The sequence below is a fragment of the Berkeleyomyces rouxiae genome (genome assembly GCF_048999995.1).
Source record: "Berkeleyomyces rouxiae strain 22BRR77 chromosome Unknown BrBRR77_ptg000012l, whole genome shotgun sequence".
Taxonomy (NCBI): domain Eukaryota; kingdom Fungi; phylum Ascomycota; class Sordariomycetes; order Microascales; family Ceratocystidaceae; genus Berkeleyomyces; species Berkeleyomyces rouxiae.
Genome location: NW_027396502.1, coordinates 264,259 through 282,220, shown reverse-complemented (window position 1 = coordinate 282,220; position 17,962 = coordinate 264,259). Strand labels below are relative to the sequence as shown.

The window sequence follows — 17,962 nt, the reverse complement described above, 5'->3', positions numbered from 1 at the left end:
CGCACTACAGCACAGCCCTCGTGCCTTTTGCAGCTGTTTAAACACCGGATGTACCTTTTACAGGCCCAGCACATATGTGCTTGTACTTGTCCAAACTTGTACTACACAAAGATCTTGTCCATAAGGCGAAACACGACTTAGGGCCCCTTCCGCGACTCCACTTTTACTTCCCGTGTTGACACTCACATCTGCGATCTGATAAACCAAGCAGTCTGCTCGTATCTCCGAAAAAGCCACAAACGCCACATGTCTCTGTGGCGTATGCTCGGATTTCTCGGAAAAGATACTCTAGCCCCGCGAGGCTGGAGAGGCTGGATTATCAGATGTGATTAGTCATCTGCATCACGAGTCAACCCTCCATGGGTTACGAAGTCACATATGGCTCCGTGCGTTCCTTGAGGCACTAATTTTTTTGCTCTACTGCTACCACATATTTCTGGCGATGAAGCTGTCCGAAGCTGCTTCATTGCACCACGAACCCTCCCTTCACCACATCTTCTTGCTTATACTTTTTACTCTGTCTCTTTCGGTTAATTATTAGATGTCTATGTTGTGGTCCGCAGACTTTTCTTGTGCTACGTCAGAACTTGATCTGATGCTTTCATGATCTACAGCTGGCGCCAGTGCTTGCATATTGGCATACTGGCCTGTTAGTGACTGCTTCTCACTTATACCTTCGTTTACCTTCGTTTACCTCCTTGCTGTCCTTTCTGCCAAGCCTAACCTCAACATCTCCCGCTATTCTTCGACCCTTTTTGTCCCCATGGCCGACGAAAGCGCATCGCCGATCTCCACTGACGGCAATCTTCATCTTCACGATGACCACCCACAATGCGCCGACGATTCTCGCCCTCGAAAGCGCCAGCGCGTGCGCCTCAGCTGCCTCGAATGCCGTCGCCGTAAACTGTCTTGCGACCGTGGCTTCCCATGCCAGCGCTGCACCAAGAGCGGCACGCCTGAACGCTGCCAGTATGAAAGTCAGGATGGTACTGTCATGGATGCTGCCGCCGTAGCAGCAACCGGCATTGCAGTTCCCATTTCTGTTTCGGTCCCTGTCCCCGTGCCTGTATCAGTGCCAGCTTCAGTACCAGTTACTGTGCCTCCATATACATCCATGTGCAATGGCACTGCTACTGGGACTATTGGATCACCGGGGCTATCCAGGTTCGGTGGTCTGCGGATGCCCGACCCTGATACAGTTATTCGTGATCCGCCGCGCGATCTAGATCGTATTCGGAAAATGGAATACGAAATTGCCGCACTCAAAACACAACTTGCGCGACAAGCTGCTGCAAGCGCTAACCTGGAATGCTCAATGACGGCTGCTTCCGCTTCAGCCGCCGCTACACCAGCCACTCAAAAGGGCGATGGCTCTGGCGCTGGAGCTGATCACACGCCTGACCGGCCAGACGGCGTCGCGACAGGCCAAGTCTCCAACCAACTGGACGCAACGCAACCAGGCGACAAGGCGCTAATCGAGCTCAATTGCCCGGATGGGCTTCTTAATAAGGAGCTGCGCTTCTTCCGTGGCAAGGAGTTTCGCACACGCTATTTCGGACCAGCCAATGCGACCATGGCGTTCTCAGAGCTCAACGGCCTCTGTCCATTTATGAAGGAAACGGCCGAAGAATGGTTAAAGCCTGCACAGTTACCGGAGCGCAAGGATAAGCGCAAGCGACAGGACTACCAAGACATCAAGTTCACCATGCCCGACCCGAACTTGGAAGAACTGTTGCCGTCTCGTGCCGATACTGACGCACTGGTCACCTGCTATCTCGACCAATTCGAACAACTTCATCGTATCGTACATATTCCAACCTTTCTGCGTGACTACAAGGCCTTTTGGGATGGCACTACGCCAGGTGCGTCAAACCCAAAGTCTGGAGCTGTGGTTGCAACAATTGGGAGACCCGTAAGGCCAGCGGCCATGACGGCATTGGTGCTTGCGATGCTGGCAGTCAGCAGCTCGCTACATACGACGACACCTGTCAAGTTTTACGGTATGATTAGTACAGCCCGCCATTCAGCGGGGCGCTGGATCGAAGCCGTCGAGCGTTGGCATGGCGAACAGAGTTACAAGCACCGACGGTTAGTCCACTATCAAATCTCTTGCCTGCTGTACTTGGGAAAGCGTATCAACATAATCAAGAAGAAGAGGTTTTGGACCGGGTCAGGGTCACTGATCCAAGAGGGTATTGCTGTTGGTCTGCATCGCGACCCAGCTGGAATGAACAATCGCATTTCCCCATACAACCAGGAGATGAGACGACGCATCTGGGCCACCATGCAGGAATTCGATATGCAGGCTGCCTTTGACTATGGCTTGCCTACGCTGCTCAGCCAGGTGCACTCTGATGTTGCGGCGCCAACTAATCTCGATGATGACCAGTTTGATGAAGACAGCACTGAACTGCCACCATCTCGCCCCGTCAAGGATTACACCTACTCGAGCTACCAACACCTCTCTCGTCAAAGCTTACCACTGCGGCTTGAGTTATCACGCATCTTATCCGGTCCTCCGGGGGAGACTGAATACGACATGGTCATTCGCTACACCAATGACCTAACACAAGAAATCGACGCACTCCCGTCGTGGGAAGCCACACCACCAACCCATGGCTCCGATGGCCACGAATCTAATCCTAATGCCGCCAAAAAGCCTTTGTTGGCTTATACACTACTCCATATTCAGTTGCGGCAATATATTCTTCCACTTCATCAACCATATCTCAAACTACGCACCTCTAACTCCAAATATCAGTACTCGGAGATCATATACTACAACGCCGCACGGGACATGGTACTACTGCACCAAAAGCTATTTGAGCAAGGCGTGCGCACGCTCAACTTTCTGCGCGAAGACGCTCTCACAATGACCATTAACCTGTGCAGTGTGACACTGCTCCAGCCACGCGGGTCGACTAACATGATCATGATCAATGCACCGCACACAGTCAAACTACTACAGCAATGTATCGAAATGAAGCGCGATCGTCTGATGCGTTGTGGCAATAACGAGCCATGGGGGTTTTGCATCATGTGCTCTGCACTAGGCTTGCTGCAGGCCCATCTGGGCACTGAGACAGTTGAGAAGGCAAAACTCTGCGCCAGCGAGCACTTTATGAATCTTCACTACACCATTCTGAACAACCAGGTCGAAAACCAGGGTCCGGAAACTCAAACAATGGCTCAGTCAGATCCGCCGGGTCTACCAGGTTTACAGGCAAGCTTTTCCCGTCCTTTTTTGTTACGCCATCTTGATAGCTACAGTTATAGCATATTGCAGTTTTTTGTGTCGCCTAGTATAACCTTTCTCATACATTATTCTAACCTGTCGATAGGCACTTCCATACCCTCTCGCCCTCGATATTTCACCTACCTCGGCGGCTGCTGCCGCTGCCGCTGCTGCTGCCATTATGACCTCGGGCCAGCAGTGGTCGCCATCACTAGCCGTAGACGGCTCTTCAGGACAGGTACGTCATTCTTGCTCAGATTCATCTCGGTCTCGTCGTCGGTCCCCCACGTGTCGTAAAGTGCAATCTCAGGCACCACCACCATCCTCTGTGACTGCCATCTCATCTCTCATGTCTGCATCTGATTCTCTGTCGGGTTCCCTACCATCAACCACAACCCCGTCTACAACGCTGTCACTGCCTGGCGATCCGTTGTTCTCACCGTCGCCGACATTATCGCTCTCGCCATCAACGGCGACGGAAGATTCTAGTCGGCGCTGTTGTCCAGGCGGTGACACGGGTGCCGTCGCCGCGGGCCATGATCAGGAAACCCCGTTACTAAGACCACTGCTTGACGCACAGGACCCGTCGTCATCGTCCTTGTTGAACAATACCAACGCCGATTTTAGCCTAGAACTACTAGGACTCAACTTCAACGAGATTTGGGGCGATTCGTGGAACGGCATGAATGGGCCGTGAAGGCAAAAACAAGAATTCAAATCATTGCCCCGGCCTTTACTGTGAACATCCTGCCATTACACCCAAGGTGAGGCGAGCACCCCCTCCCCTCCTCCCTCTCACTTCCTGTCCCTATTATTTCCATTTATGCTGGCTCGTCTGGGCGAGGGGTCTGTGTAAGGAACGCGGGATGATGAGATGACAAAAACATGCATAACTGTTATTAGTGGGTTGGTGCGTGACTGAGTACATGTTTGTGTGTTTTGTGTACGATGTGACATGGGTGGACGACTTGACGATGGACTTATGACTCTGCAAGAGGACGTTGTTGGCTTCGTCTCTGTGTAACACTACTTTTTTCTGTTTCTTTTACTGTTCTGCAAGGTTTTTTTTTTTCGCTTTTTGTGCTCTTGTATATAACTATTGTTGGACTGGGCCATCTGATTACTTTCTTCTCTCTTTTTAAAAGAATTGATACCCCAACTTTGCTGTCGAAATTCTTTTTTTGCGACAGTTTGAATTTCACGAAGCTTCCACGAGGCTGAAAAAAAAACAAATTAAAATTAAAAAGAATAAAACTTCGTTTCAAAAAGAATCTAAAAGATATTAGCTCAGAACCGGAGTCGAACCGATGACTTTAAGAACTGCAGTCTCACACGCTACCACTGCGTCATCTGAGCTTATCTTTGGATCTTCATATTTGTGTTTAGAAGATTTTCACAAAATTATCTAACCCTAATTCGCGTATTAACCCCACATAACATCACCCTTTTTTTCCTCTGTCCTGCTCTAGCACTCGGGGACTGCATCGGGCTTCAGCCATGGTTCGGTGCGGTGGCCATTTCGAAAAGCAGAAGGATGGGATAGGTTCCTAGCCTCTGAAGGCTCACGTGGTATGCTGGATTATTAACTTTAGGAAGACCGACTTAATGGCAAATATCTCCGCCTGGTCTTTATAGCAGTCAAAAAAGGAAGGCCGGAGGCCGCGATTTTTCAAAAGAGTCAAAAATTGCTGCAAGATCGCCGTAGTAGCATCCGGGTCAGCGTTCTTTTTACTCTGTTCGTCTGGTACAGTTTGCGAAGTAAGATATGCTAAGGGAATGCCAGAACCTTCCACTTCAGCCAAAACATCGCATAGGTCCATGCCAGCATTGTTGGCCCTAAAAGTTGAATCAATCGCCACTTCAAATGTGACCTTGGCAAGTTTTTGGTCCGTCTCGGTAATGCAAAAAGCTGAGCCTCTAACGTTGCCATGTTGGAACTCAGATGTTGTGATATTCGACTGTTCCTGAAGAAACCTTCTAGCAGAGACGTACTGATCGGGGTCTTGCTTCCACAGTTGCTCGTTAGCCTTTTTCTAACGATAGTAAACTTGAGACTACGTGACGCGCTCAAAACCGACGACTTTTTAAGCCACCAAGTCGTAATAAATCTCAGAAGGGGTTCGCGAGGCGACACGCTCTGTAATATACACCAAAGTCTCCGGTGATAGGTGAATATCTGAGTACGAAGGGTGATGTTTATGTTTAAGCTGGAGATGCAGATGCCGACTTTCAAAGTCTAGTTTAAAATGCAGTTTGCTTTCACAAGCAAATCGTTTCATCCGCCTCCTGTCTCTGGCTTGGTTCTGGTTTGCTCCGTTCAAGAGCCGAGTCCTGGCAGCAATAAAACCAGTAAGAGAACAATGGTTCTCTTCTTGAACAAGAGGGGGAAGAAAATGCTTAGTTACCTCGTGGTTCCACTCTTGTGTGTCCAAGAAATTCAGACCAGTTTTTGATATTATAGACCTTCCTCCTGACATGCTTCTCACAAGTCTTATATTCGCCTCGGCTAGTAGTCGAAAACTGCGTCGTTGGTAGTGATTTGACGTATCTCGAACAAAATCGCACCTCAACAGACGACGAATCATCGCCTTCAGCACCTAACTAGAAAAATAATGTAAGTTAGCGTTCAATACAAAGATTGGAGGAATAAATTAAACATACGTAGAATCATATCCATTTTGTTTTTGGCGTGGCGGTGGCTAGAACAAAAGGGCGGTATAGAAAAGTCGCGATATTTACTAGGCCATCACAAGTTCAAGGAGATAAAGTGAAATCTGAGAATCCATTATAATGGAAGAGATGATCGATGATCGATACGTTCCAAGTCAATAGCTACATACACCAGAGAGAAAAAGAGCCATTCTTTATGTCCAACTCCTCGCGTTTCAGATCTCAGTTCAGATGAGGTAACCCATAGGTCTTCCGCCGCGGAAGGCAAAGTTCCATTGCTAGCATAAGAGATATTCGCTGATGCTCTAGTGCTGATGACAGGTGATGTCGTTGATCATGTCACGATGGAGGTGGAGGGCAAACTTACAAGGAGATGATGATGGTCCAAGAAGTATTGTTCTGTGAAATGCGATGATCTGGCATAAAGGTTATGTACAGACATGACAAAATGTTACGTCGACCAGTATCAAGTCCATTCTACAGATCAGCAGTTGTTTCAATATAGTCAAGTCAAGACCAGGAATTGTTATGGCCACCAAAATATCAACAACAATCAACATAACCCAATTTTTTCTGGGGCACGTGATTGATAGAATCTCATGAACGTGCAAGGGTCTTCAACACTAGAGTTGGTACTGACTTGAAGAATACTACCAGTAGTTCATTGTTTGATATCGGTTGTCTTCAGTTGGCCCCAGATCCATGAGGTTGTTAAATGAGGTGAGATTTGACACGAACGGGGGACACATGTCCAAGGCGAAGGGGAGCTGGGCGCAAGCGGTAGTACTTGTTAGGAGTATGTCAAGATTAAAAAAAAAAAGTTGCCTCGATACACGATTTCTTGCCTCGTCTCATCTAAAGTGACTGCATGTTAATTGCGATCCGCACAGACTTGAAATTTCGGGAAGCTAGTGAAGCTAGGGTTTGTCAAACACCCCAAGCCCAAGGGGAAAGCTTGTTGGCGATGGATGTGCCCTTAATGAAGGATCTTCATTCTCAACGGCCCTGGTGGCGGGTCTTTCTCAGATAAGGCTTCTTCGCCGAGGCAGACAAAACGCAAGATCAAGGTCAGTGCTCCCGGAGTTCGAAGCCGTGGTCTCTGTTACAGGGCAGAGGCTTAAGGCTGCGAGGATGGGCTGGACCTCGTCTGACGAGTAAGAGACAATTGAAACCACCAGGAGGACAAGTGAGCAGAAGGCCCAATGAGGCTAACATGGGAGCTAAAACGAAGGACAATGATGCATAGTCACATAGTTAGTTACTGGAGACTAGACTAACCAACTAACTAGTAATACTGGCACGAGTAGCATTGTACATTCATAACTACAGCTAGTTGTGCAGGATGGTGATTTATGTTACCCCTGAAAGGCTTGGTGTGAGCCTGCGAGTGGGATTGGGCAGTAGGTGGGTTTCATTTCGGCGTGGTTACAAGTAGGAGTGAGGAATGAAAGGGCGAGAAGAGAAGAGAAGAAAAGGGAGGAGAAGAACCTGGAGGGTTTGAGATTCAAGTTATTGTGTAGTTGTCCTGTGGCGGCGTCGGAGAGAGCGGGCGGAAGTGGGAGTTGAAATGGAGTCGATGCCGTTTGTCTTGGGCTAACTAGTACTTGGATACGAGACGAGTACCATGTGTGTAGCTACATACGTACAGAACTAACTAGACACATGGTTGGGAGGAAACTGTATGTGCTTCCATGCCTGTGCCCGTGCCCCAGTGATGGACAGTTTGGCTTGTCTGACATATCGACCGGGAGCAACAGAACACTTGGGCTTGGAAGGACGACGGCACGGCAAAGCACAGCAAAGTTACAGCAGACTTGGTGTGTAGTTACTTCTAGTTATAGTTGTATGTATATGCAGGTGTCCAACCCAAGACACCACGGGTGCGGCTGTAACTATGGCAAAACATGAGAGGCGTGGACGGATTGGATGAAAGTGTGACAGATGCAGATTTCTGTGTGGAGGTGAGGTGGTGTATATATTTGCGCACGCCATAATTTTCAAGTCAGGGACGGAAGTGTATGCTACACGCATAGAGAGAGAGCCAGGAGAGTCAGTTCGGGGACGGGTAGAGCAGGTTTAACTCCATGGGCTGAGGCGGCATGGTACCAGCAGTATTATCTGTCTGTTCCTTGGAAAGTGAGGCTCCTGCTAGTAAGCCACGCGTTGCTCGCAAGCATTCTCGTATCTGCGAGTGGCGTGCAAGGTACTCGTGGGTCCTCATCTCTGTCTTCTCTGTATATCTATGGTGTGGCCTGGCCGACTATCTCCGGAGGCTTTGCCGCAGACCCTAATGGCGGACCTAACGCTGGGTTTCCAGCAGTTCACGACCAAATGCCAAGGAGTGCAGTTGCCCATCGAGTAGTTCAGCAACCGGTAACTGCTGGTCTGTGCGAGACGGGCGTTATTGTCCACAAACTACAACTACTCCAGGGCTTGAATCTGCTGGCTGCTGGCTGCTGGCTGCTGGCTGCTGGACTGTGCCTGTAAATAGTGGCAGTTGCACTGTTCGCGTTCTTGTGGCTTCCCGCGTGGTTCGCCCTCATGGTTTAACCTTTTTGGGCCAAGATCCTAGCTCCTTGACTCTTATTGCAAGCAAGCCGCAGCAAGTATTTTGTCTGTGTGTACATCGGTACAACCCCTACACATGGTACATACATATGTTGTACATACTTTTTCTTTTTCGCGCGAGAAGAGAGAGACAGAGAGAGCCCTACTATCTTTATCTGTGGGCTCTAGAACAGCACTCGCTACCGCTACCGCTACCGCTACGGGCTCTGGTCTCGCTGACTTTGCGCCGTCTGCGCTTCACAGCCTTTTCCGCTACAAGGAGCACAAGCACAGGCACAGGCACAGGCACAGGCACAGCTTCACTTCATCAATCTTTTGTCCATTGTCCATTGTCCATCGCTGTCACTGCCTGTCATCGCCGCCATTGACGCTGCAGCCTGCCGGCTTGCCTTTTGTCTGTGAGTTTGCCCGCCATCGATTTCCGCCCTCTGTTGCTTGTTGCTGGGGATGCCGCTTGGCCTGTGTACACCAGAAAAGCTGACTCCTGACCTGGTGTCTCGATTGTTTGACAGCCCACGTTTGATGATTTTTCTGCATCTGCTTCTTGTCTCCGTCTCCGTCGCTCGTTTGCCGCCCCTTTTGTGCTCTTAGCATCTTTTTTTCTTGCCGCCTCAACCGTGCAGCCCCGTGGACATCGTCTTCTCCAGGGCCCTTCACAGCACTGCACGCCACCAACACAACACCAAACGATACCCCTTCTGTCCAGCCCCTTGCCATACTCGACCACCCACCCACCACACGTCCAACCACAACGACAGAGGCCAGTCCACGCACGCACTGCCCGGATCGGCCCTCCGCCATCTGTCCGCAAAAAATAGACTCCCACACGCTCTATCGCCAACCCTCAAAACACCCCATCCGTCACAATGCCGTGGCAACCGCTGCCCAGGATTGCCTTTGCCATCGCCACCTTTCCCTTCCAGCCCTCCGACCCGGCCGATCTCCCGCTCGAGATCGGCGATGAACTCTACATCATCGAAGAGACCGACGATGGCAACTGGCTCAGGGGGTACTTGGTTGCCCCTCCCAGCCTGCTCTCCGGCCTGACCTCCGTCAAGGGCCAGACCCTCGAGGCCCGTGTTTTCAGCGGCATCTTCCCCAGAAGCTGCGTCGAGGTGAGGGAGCTCTTAGGCGAGGCCGAAGATGTCGATGACACCGCCAACATGGCCGATGACATCCCCGAAGCCACAGAGTCCGACCCGCCCAACCCAGACTGCGATTCTTCACGAGCCCCCAGTCGCGCAGCAACAGCCAGCGATTCCGCCAAGGGCGGCCTGGCCTCCAACTCTTCCTCGCAGCGCAAGACCAACACTTCCAACGCTGCCACCACTACAATTACAGCACCTACCGCGCTCCCAAATCCCACAAGCGTCCGCTCCACAATCATCATACCCACCACCATTGCGCGCCAGTCCTTTCGGAGCCAACCAAACGGCACTCCGGGGAAACTGTCGGTTCCAGTCCAGCGCGATCCCAGCGAACCCAAACCTGCGGCTCCCGTACCCTTGCTTAAGGTGGGCGACGAGACACCAACATCCATCTCAGAGCCCCTGATCGATGAGATTGCCTCATGCCTGCGCGAATGGCAGTCAACAAGTCTTCACGAGCTGCTTCTTTCACGCGAATATCCCCGTTTGGAGGAGCTATCTGGCCTTGTCAATTCTCTCAGCCTCAGCAGGCAACAGTACCTACACAACGTGCTGACTGACAGCGAGTATGACGCCCTTCGCGAAAAGACGGTCTGGGATCTGGTTCGCGTGAACAAACTTTGCGGAAGCGACGTCATTGTGCGTGACCCTGACCAACGCGGTCGCATCTTGACCGGCTATGACTCTGTTGTGAAAATCACCAATCTCCAGTCCATCATGAGCTTGTTGGATGAGCCCCCCAAGCCTGTCATAGAGCAGAATTCTCTTCATCATCTCTTGGTTAATGTCCAGGGCTTCGCCGGTGCCTCCCACGACGTCACAACATTAGAACTCTTTCTTGTTTCAAGGGCAGCAGGCGGCGGCGCGTCTCAGATATCCGAGTGTTTCTCGGTAGCGGTGCCCTCGGGAGGCTTGTTAGATGGAATGCTAGGCTGCGACGAAATGCGCACGCTATTTACAGATCTCTCGTCCCAAGACATTGGTGACATCCCTTCCGCCACCACCGATGACCTCTTTCTCGTTGCCAAAGTGCGCTCCACCCAGGCCGTTATAACAACCACGAAGCCCAGCTCAAGATCTGGCTCTGCAACCCAGACCTCTTTGCGGGATTTGGCAAAACCTCTCTCATCTCCTGGAAAACAAGGAATGCGTCGAAGTCTCATGTGGGGAAGCAAGTCTCGATCAAGAAGCGCCGCTGCCCCTAAGCTCGACCCCCTCAACGAACAGTCCGAATCACCTCGTCCTCCTACCACCGGCAACGACACTTATGCCGCTGGCCATGCCCGCGAAGGATCGCAACCCCCTAGTACCGCTGGTTCCAAGTCTCGAAGCTCAATGGAGGGCTCTAGCGAACCCACAACCACGACTACACTGATTGACCGCACAGTAGGCATGGGAATCATCAAGCTCAATTCTCTCATAAAACAAAAAGACCAGTCCGAGGTGGAACTTTTTATGCCAGTTTGGTCCGCTGTCCCATCAAAATCATCCCACGAAAAACAAGACTCGACCGAATATAACACCATTCTCCGCGAGATGATGGACTCGCCAACCGGAATCTACGAGAAGGGTAGACGAGGAGAGCGCCTTCAAATTACTCTTCAAGCCTTCAACCACCCTGACGCCGATTTGCTGATAAAGTCCACTCCCACCGTGCTGTCGGGGGTTTGCAAGACAAACAAGATGGGCTTTTCCAATGCCCCGACCAAGTTTCGCTCAGATATTTATGTAACCTTGGACGAAGCTGCTCTTTCTCGACAAGCTCTACTTTCTCGCTACGGCGGAAACCCGACGACAATTTCTGGAAGTTTGCAGGGATCAAATATTCAGGTGACGATGGAAGTGCGTCGCGATACAGGAGATCGCATTGACAACTGCATATATCCGGCCTCAAATAGTCAAGGTCTCTCCACCTGGAAATCCTGCGCTGTTCAGCGCAATGAACGCTGGCGGCAAACCGTTCGTCTTTCGGTACCGGCTAGCGATGTTCCTAAATCTCACGTCGTTGTATTTCTTTCCGACACACCCAATCCTCCGTTCGCGGTCGCTTATATGCCACTCTGGGATCGCAACGTCTTCCGCACCGATGGTCCACATTCTTGCTTGTTGTACAAAGTCGATGAGCACACTGCCACACCCCTTCCAGGGCCCATTGGCAAGGGTGGCTACCTTTCCTTGCCATGGAGTGCTCGGGGCAAGGATAACCAAGCTGATGTGACTGGTCCTCAAGCCATGATTTGCCTTTACACTTATCTCTGCAGCACCAAGTTCTCCCAGGACCGTGTGGTTCTGGGCTTAGTCAAATGGAAAGATGCGCGCAAAGAAGAACTTCCCGATCTTCTCAAGCAGCTGATGTTTGCGCCAGAGATAGAAGTCGTCAAACTGCTCAATGACGTTCTTGATGCGCTTTTTGGTATACCGATTGAGTACAATGGTAATGAAGAATATGAAGACCTCGTGTTTACCGCCTTGGTTAGAGTTCTCGGCATTGTTCATGACCGCCGTTTCAACCTAGGCCCTCTTGTTGACCAGTACGCCGAGAACCGGTTCAGCTACCCCTTTGCCACACCCTGCCTGATGAAATCTTTCACTCGCCTTCTCGAAAACCCCAGTGATCCCGAAACTGCCCGCAAACTGCGCTCGACCTTCAAAGTTGTCCGTCATATTCTCAAGTTCATCACACATGCACGCGGCCAGCAACGGGCAAAGGAGGCCCATCTTGGTATCAACAGTAACTCTCCCAATTTCACGCGTCAGCTGAGAACTATCTTCAAGGCTCTTGATGCAATGATGCGTAGCACCTTGCCTGTCTTGGTTGGTAGCCAGACTTTGGCAGTACAGCACTTTCACACTTGGCTTCCTGAGCTTACGGGCCTGCTTTCGATAGAGGAGATTCAACATATTGCCATTGATTTCATGGATTCCTGTTCAGATGTTAAGGGAAAGCTGGTCCTTTACAAGCTGGTACTTATCCAGAACTATGCCAGCCTTGGCATCTTTTCTTCAGCTGAGCAAAAGTCAGTGCTTAGCGCAAACACTGTCCGTTGGATTGCGCCACATTGGGGACACACCGACGATGCCAGCGATCTCTGGCGTGAGCAGGTAAGACTTTGCTGCTCAGTGTTAGCAAGTCAGATTGACCACATTAACAACGAAACTCCCGACCACATTCCCAAAATCATTGATTCGTACCTCACGATTCAGGCCATGCCAAGCGTGGAAAAGAAAGCGCTGTCTCTGCTATTCCCCTCAGCTTACCCCTTCCCTTCGCGGATACTGGCAAAGCCTCTTGTGTTTGATGAAGCCCTCATGGAACTTTCGGCTATCTTGGCAGCTTTATCAAACTCACCTAGTGGGATGCAACTGGAGATGGCGAATTGCGATCTTACTGTCATACTTGAAAATACCCTGCGCGTACACATGAGCATCTTGGGCGGCGAGGCTTTCCCCTCCGACTGGCTTAGTGTATACATCTTCCATCACAAGGCCATCATGGGTTCTCTTCAGTATGTCGGCAACATTCTCTTGGAGTCGTTCCTTCCAGACCCTGATGAAGCTGAAGATTTCAACACGGAACTTTGGAAGCTGTTCTTTGTCACCCTCCTGAAGCTCATTGGCAGCCCCTCCCTTGCAGTCGAGACTTTCCCTGAGCAGAAAAGACGCGCTGTGTGGAAGATTGCTGGTGATGTTCGAGAACATGGTGCGACCTTGTTGAAGCGTACATGGGAAGCAGTCGGCTGGGATACTACATCGGAAGAAAAGCAACGGTTTAATGTCGACAGAATGGGCGGCTACCAGGTGCAGTATGTGCCGACTCTCGTTAGTCCTGTTGTCGAGCTCTGTCTTAGTGTTCACCAGGGTCTGCGGACAACCGCTGTCGAGATATTGCAAACTATGATTGTTAGTGAGTGGACGTTGAGTGAGGATCTCTCAGTCATCCAAACCGAGATGATCGACTGTCTCGACGACTTTTTTAAGGACAAGCCAGTGGCTGATAGCGTGGTGTACAAACGCTTTGTATTTGAGCTTCTGGATCGATTTGAGCCACTCTCTGAGCTTGGTGAAGATGAGCCACTTTATGCAGCCACGCGGGAACTCATGGTCACCATCGACGAGTTCCTTGACCTGCTTATTGCTGTGCATAGTAGCGAAGACACTAGCGAAGCCTCGAACCTTATCAAGCGTCTTCATCTTATGGAGTTCTTACGGGACATGCACAAGGAAGAAATGTTTGTTCGTTATGTGCACCAGCTGGCAGATCTTCAAGCCGAATCTCGCAACTTCACTGAGGCTGGATTGGCTCTCAGGCTTCATGCTGACTTATACGATTGGGATCCCACACAGCAAGTCGCCAAACTCCACGACCCCGAATTCCCCGTACAAACTCACTTTGAGCGCAAGGAGCGCATCTACTTCGACATGATCAAACATTTTGAGGATGGAGAGGCATGGAGCTCCGCGCTGGCCGCATACAAGGAATTGCATGTGCAGTACGAAGAAAATATCTACGACTTCTCGAAGTTGGCCAGAACCCAGCGGGCCATTGCCAAGATCTACGAGACCATCGCCAAGAGCAGCCGCATTATCCCCAAGTACTTTAAAGTTGTATACAAGGGCCTCGGATTTCCGCCTACCGTCCGCGACAAGGAGTACATTTATGAGGGAACGGCTTCGGAACGAGCATCGGCATTCACCGACCGGATGCAAGAGCAATTCCCATCGGCACAGATTGTGACTGGTGGTGATGTCGATGAATCCGAAGGCCAATATCTCATGATTTCGGCTGTTACACCGCATCGCGACCTTTCGCACCACGTGTTCCAACGCGCTCGAGTCCCAGGTGTTGTACGTGATTATCTAGTTTCCTCGGCACCAATGTCATTTTCTGTGTCGACGCGGAGACAAACCTCTGGCCCTATCTCAGAGCATTTTGCCGAAAAGACCATTTACACGACGGCAGAGCCGTTCCCTACGATTCTGCGCCGCAGCGAGATTGTTGCTACTGACGAGCTCAGGTTGTCGGCTCCTGAGGCTGGCCTGGAACGCATTGTCCGAAAGACACAAGAGCTTGCAGCGCTGGAGAAACGGGTGACTGAGAGCAACGGCAAGGATGAGGAGGCGGTTAAGCTGATCCTTGAGACTGTCACGGCCTCGGTGACGGCAACAGAACAAAGCGTCTCTTGCTACCGACAACTCGTGCCAACGGCCAACTCGGATGTTGATGACAACTCGGATGAAGATGATGAGGACGACGAATTGCAACTGCAGCCTCGTGAGATTGCGATAAAAATGGCGTTGATGGATCATGCCGTCATCCTACGCAAGTGTCTGCTTATGTTTTCGCGCAGCACAAACAAGTTGCTGTCGCGCCATGCGGACGACTTGCAGAGACGTGAGTTCTTGCTCTTCAACACTTTCGAAATCCGAGAGACATGTATTAACCATGAGAAATAGACTTTGATTCAACCTACGCGCTAGAAATCAACATGTTTGCACCCCCTCCTGCACCACTACGCGACCTTGCTCTTCCTCTTATGTCATCGCCCTGGCAACGTTCATCGCCCACTACCGAGTCTCATAACGGTCTGACTCCCCATGTTGGCGGTCGCCCCTCAGTGGAAGGCGGCCCAGAAATCAGCTCGGTGCGGCCTGTATCGGTGCGTGTCGGTAAAGGAGCTCGACTCAACTTTTTCAGCGGCCGCCGCAAGACATCCGACCCTGCACCCATGTCCCCTATGAGTAGTGGCGCCGGTGGCACCAGCAACGGGATTGGCCATAGTTTTGAACGGGTCCGCAGTGGCACTCCGAATGGACGAAAAACCCCCAACCTGAGCACTACCGACGGCAGAAACACTTCGAGCAGCCACCGTCCCGGCCACCATCCGCACAGTGCTAGTGTATCCCACAGCTTGAACGGTAACCCGGTTGTCTTTAGCCCGGCCTCCCCGACGGGCGAGGGACCTGGCAAAAAGAACCGCCGAAGCTTCTTCTATGGTGGCACAGGCGACTTTAGTCTAAGCAGCATGGTGTCGCCTTCCCAGTCACATGAAAACGTGGAGCAGCCCTCGCATGTCGTTTCGTCTAATCTCAAGGCAAGCATGTCGAGTGGATCCTTGCAACGCGGGCACAGCCGCCCAAGCATAAGCGCTGGCGCGGGCACAGGGTCGGGGACAGACGCCGGCCCAGACGCAGACTGGGCATCCAAGCCGCGGGCATCTGAAGAACACGTGATACCGTTTGCCGGAGCCGGACTGGTCAAAATGAACAGCATGCGCAAGCGGCTGAGCATGCTCAAGATTGGCAGCAGCAAGAAGCCGTCGATGACTGCTGGCGGCGCTGGCGTCGGCGTCGGCGGTAGTAGACGCATGGGCAGTGTGGACGAGGAATAGAGCGCCCGCGTGTCGCATATGCTCATACGGGTGACGGGGAAGCGCAGCACGAGGCTGAGAAGGCGGCGAGTGTGGCGCGCGTGAGAGAGAAGTGAGTGGGTGAGTGGTGTGAAGAGGATACAGGGGACGTGCTGCTAGTACATGGCATGGACGGTTTTCTTTTACGCGATTCGATTTTCTTTTTCAAGCTCTTCTCTGTCATTGGTTTCCTTTTGTTCTTCTGGGGCGGTTGCAATGACGGGTTTCGTCAGTCATTATTTTTTTTTGTTTGGAGGACTATTGCGGGAGGTTGGCTTTTTTTGATCTTTCATTTGTTTTCTCTTCTTGGTCTTCCCTTTGTATATTTCCCCGTGTTTGATCTCCGTTGATTTCGAGTAGACCTCTTGTTGGATTTTTCTTCTTTTATTTCCCCTGGACAGAGAGACTCGTCCGGGCTCCCATTTCTTTTTCTACTTTTCTTTTGTTAGATTGTGCTTGGTTTTGATTTACTCTTGGGATATGCTGGATCTATCACCGCATACAGTACTCTGTTTCTTTTCTGTCAGCAGGCAATATCAACGGGGTTTTGTGTAGTCTGTTCAACGTTTCTTCGTCTTTGGTGATATATTTTTCAGTCTTGTGAAAAGTAACACAATTTTCCCTTGCATTGTTTTGGATTATTATGCCACCTGTATCTGCTGCAAGTCGAGGCTATTGATCTCTAGTTAGTTCACGATTATTTTTGTCTCAGTGTGACCTCGCCTACTGAAATATCACAATTAGATGTCCTAATATAACGTGCGTACTATGAGTACTAGAAGAATGATCATTATATTAGGCATTACTAAAGGAGTGTCGTTATACTGCGTGAGTCAAGTACGTCATGTCAATGTTGTGTCCAGTGATGGCAAAGGGATCGAGCATTTTCCACCCATTCCCGGCCTCTTTTTTTGGTTTTTGGTTTTGGCTGTTCTCTCTCTGATGGCCCATAGTTGGCCAGTCATCATCTCATTAGTTTGTACCAAACGGCGCCGATGAGTTGACCGACCCCGTAGCCAGGACCAGCTCAATGTCCACTAGGACAAACTCCCACTCAGCCAGAGCCTGCATGTTATCAGCGCTAGGGGAAACCCACCACGGCGCCCAGCCGTCAAAGCCCTGTACTGTCTTTGTCTTGACAGCGATCCAGCGGCTCTGAGTGGCCGGGTCGTTGTAGCGCAGCAGGGCGCGGCCCTTGTCATCGCGCACCACGCGCCAGCCGTCATACAACATATTGTTGGCTGTCGGATAGGACGACAGCGACAGGCGCAGCGCATCGGCGATGTTGTCACCGTACGAGAGCGCGAGGTACGACGCCACGGGTCCCGGGTGCGGCTGGGTGGGCACAATGGTGATGTTGCCGCCGGCAGGCAGCAGCGAGGCTCCGGCGGTGTTGGAGGTGTCTAGCGCCGGCGACGTATCAATGCGGTAGTAGTGGTCTGCGGGGTCAAGCGGCGCAGGCATGGCAACGGGCGAGACGTTGGGGGTGGTCCAGTTGCGGTGCAGGAAGGCGTTGTTGGTGACTTCGTTTCCGCCAATGAGGCGTAGGAAGTAGTTGGCCGGGCCTTGGGCGGAGACGAGAGCCGCCGAGGCGAGGAGAGAATAGAAGTGCATGGTGGTGGAGGTTGTGGTGGGAGAGGAATGCGCAATGGCAAGAGTGAAAGGTTCGAAGAGTGATTAGAGACGTGGAAGTTGTGAAGAAAGAAGATGAAATGCTGTGTGATGTCCCGCTCTGCCCTACACAGGAACAGGCCAAGAAGAACACAGGGAGGCTTGTTTATATTTATAACCACTCCTTCTGTATGCCGACTGACCATGTCCCATGTCAGATGTAGATTGTCGTGCCACCCCACGGCAGACAAGTCGACGATAAAAGACACATAAAATAGATGTAGCTGCAGCAAAGCTCGTATTCTGGGGCTCGGGTCTCGTTG

General features: G+C 51.2%; 3 protein-coding genes across 3 annotated transcripts; 2 read left to right on the top strand and 1 right to left on the bottom strand.

The window, feature by feature from the left end:
- Window positions 1–763: 763 nt before the first annotated feature.
- BROUX77_007362 (uncharacterized protein) lies at window positions 764–3,932 on the top strand (the record flags this gene model as incomplete). Its single annotated transcript, XM_073752449.1, has 3 exons — window positions 764–3,223; window positions 3,342–3,473; window positions 3,546–3,932. The coding sequence occupies 3 exons, from the start codon at window positions 764–766 to the stop codon at window positions 3,930–3,932; spliced, it is 2,979 nt and encodes a 992-aa protein (XP_073601655.1).
- Window positions 3,933–9,339: 5,407 nt separating this feature from the next.
- Window positions 9,340–16,010, top strand: BROUX77_007361 (uncharacterized protein; the record flags this gene model as incomplete). Its single annotated transcript, XM_073752448.1, has 2 exons — window positions 9,340–15,013; window positions 15,076–16,010. 2 exons carry the CDS (start codon window positions 9,340–9,342, stop codon window positions 16,008–16,010), a joined length of 6,609 nt encoding a protein of 2,202 aa, XP_073601654.1.
- Window positions 16,011–17,000: 990 nt separating this feature from the next.
- On the bottom strand, window positions 17,001–17,642 carry BROUX77_007360 (uncharacterized protein; the record flags this gene model as incomplete). Its single annotated transcript, XM_073752447.1, has 1 exon — window positions 17,001–17,642. One exon carries the CDS (start codon window positions 17,640–17,642, stop codon window positions 17,001–17,003), a length of 642 nt encoding a protein of 213 aa, XP_073601653.1.
- Between the last annotated feature and the right edge of the window lie 320 nt (window positions 17,643–17,962).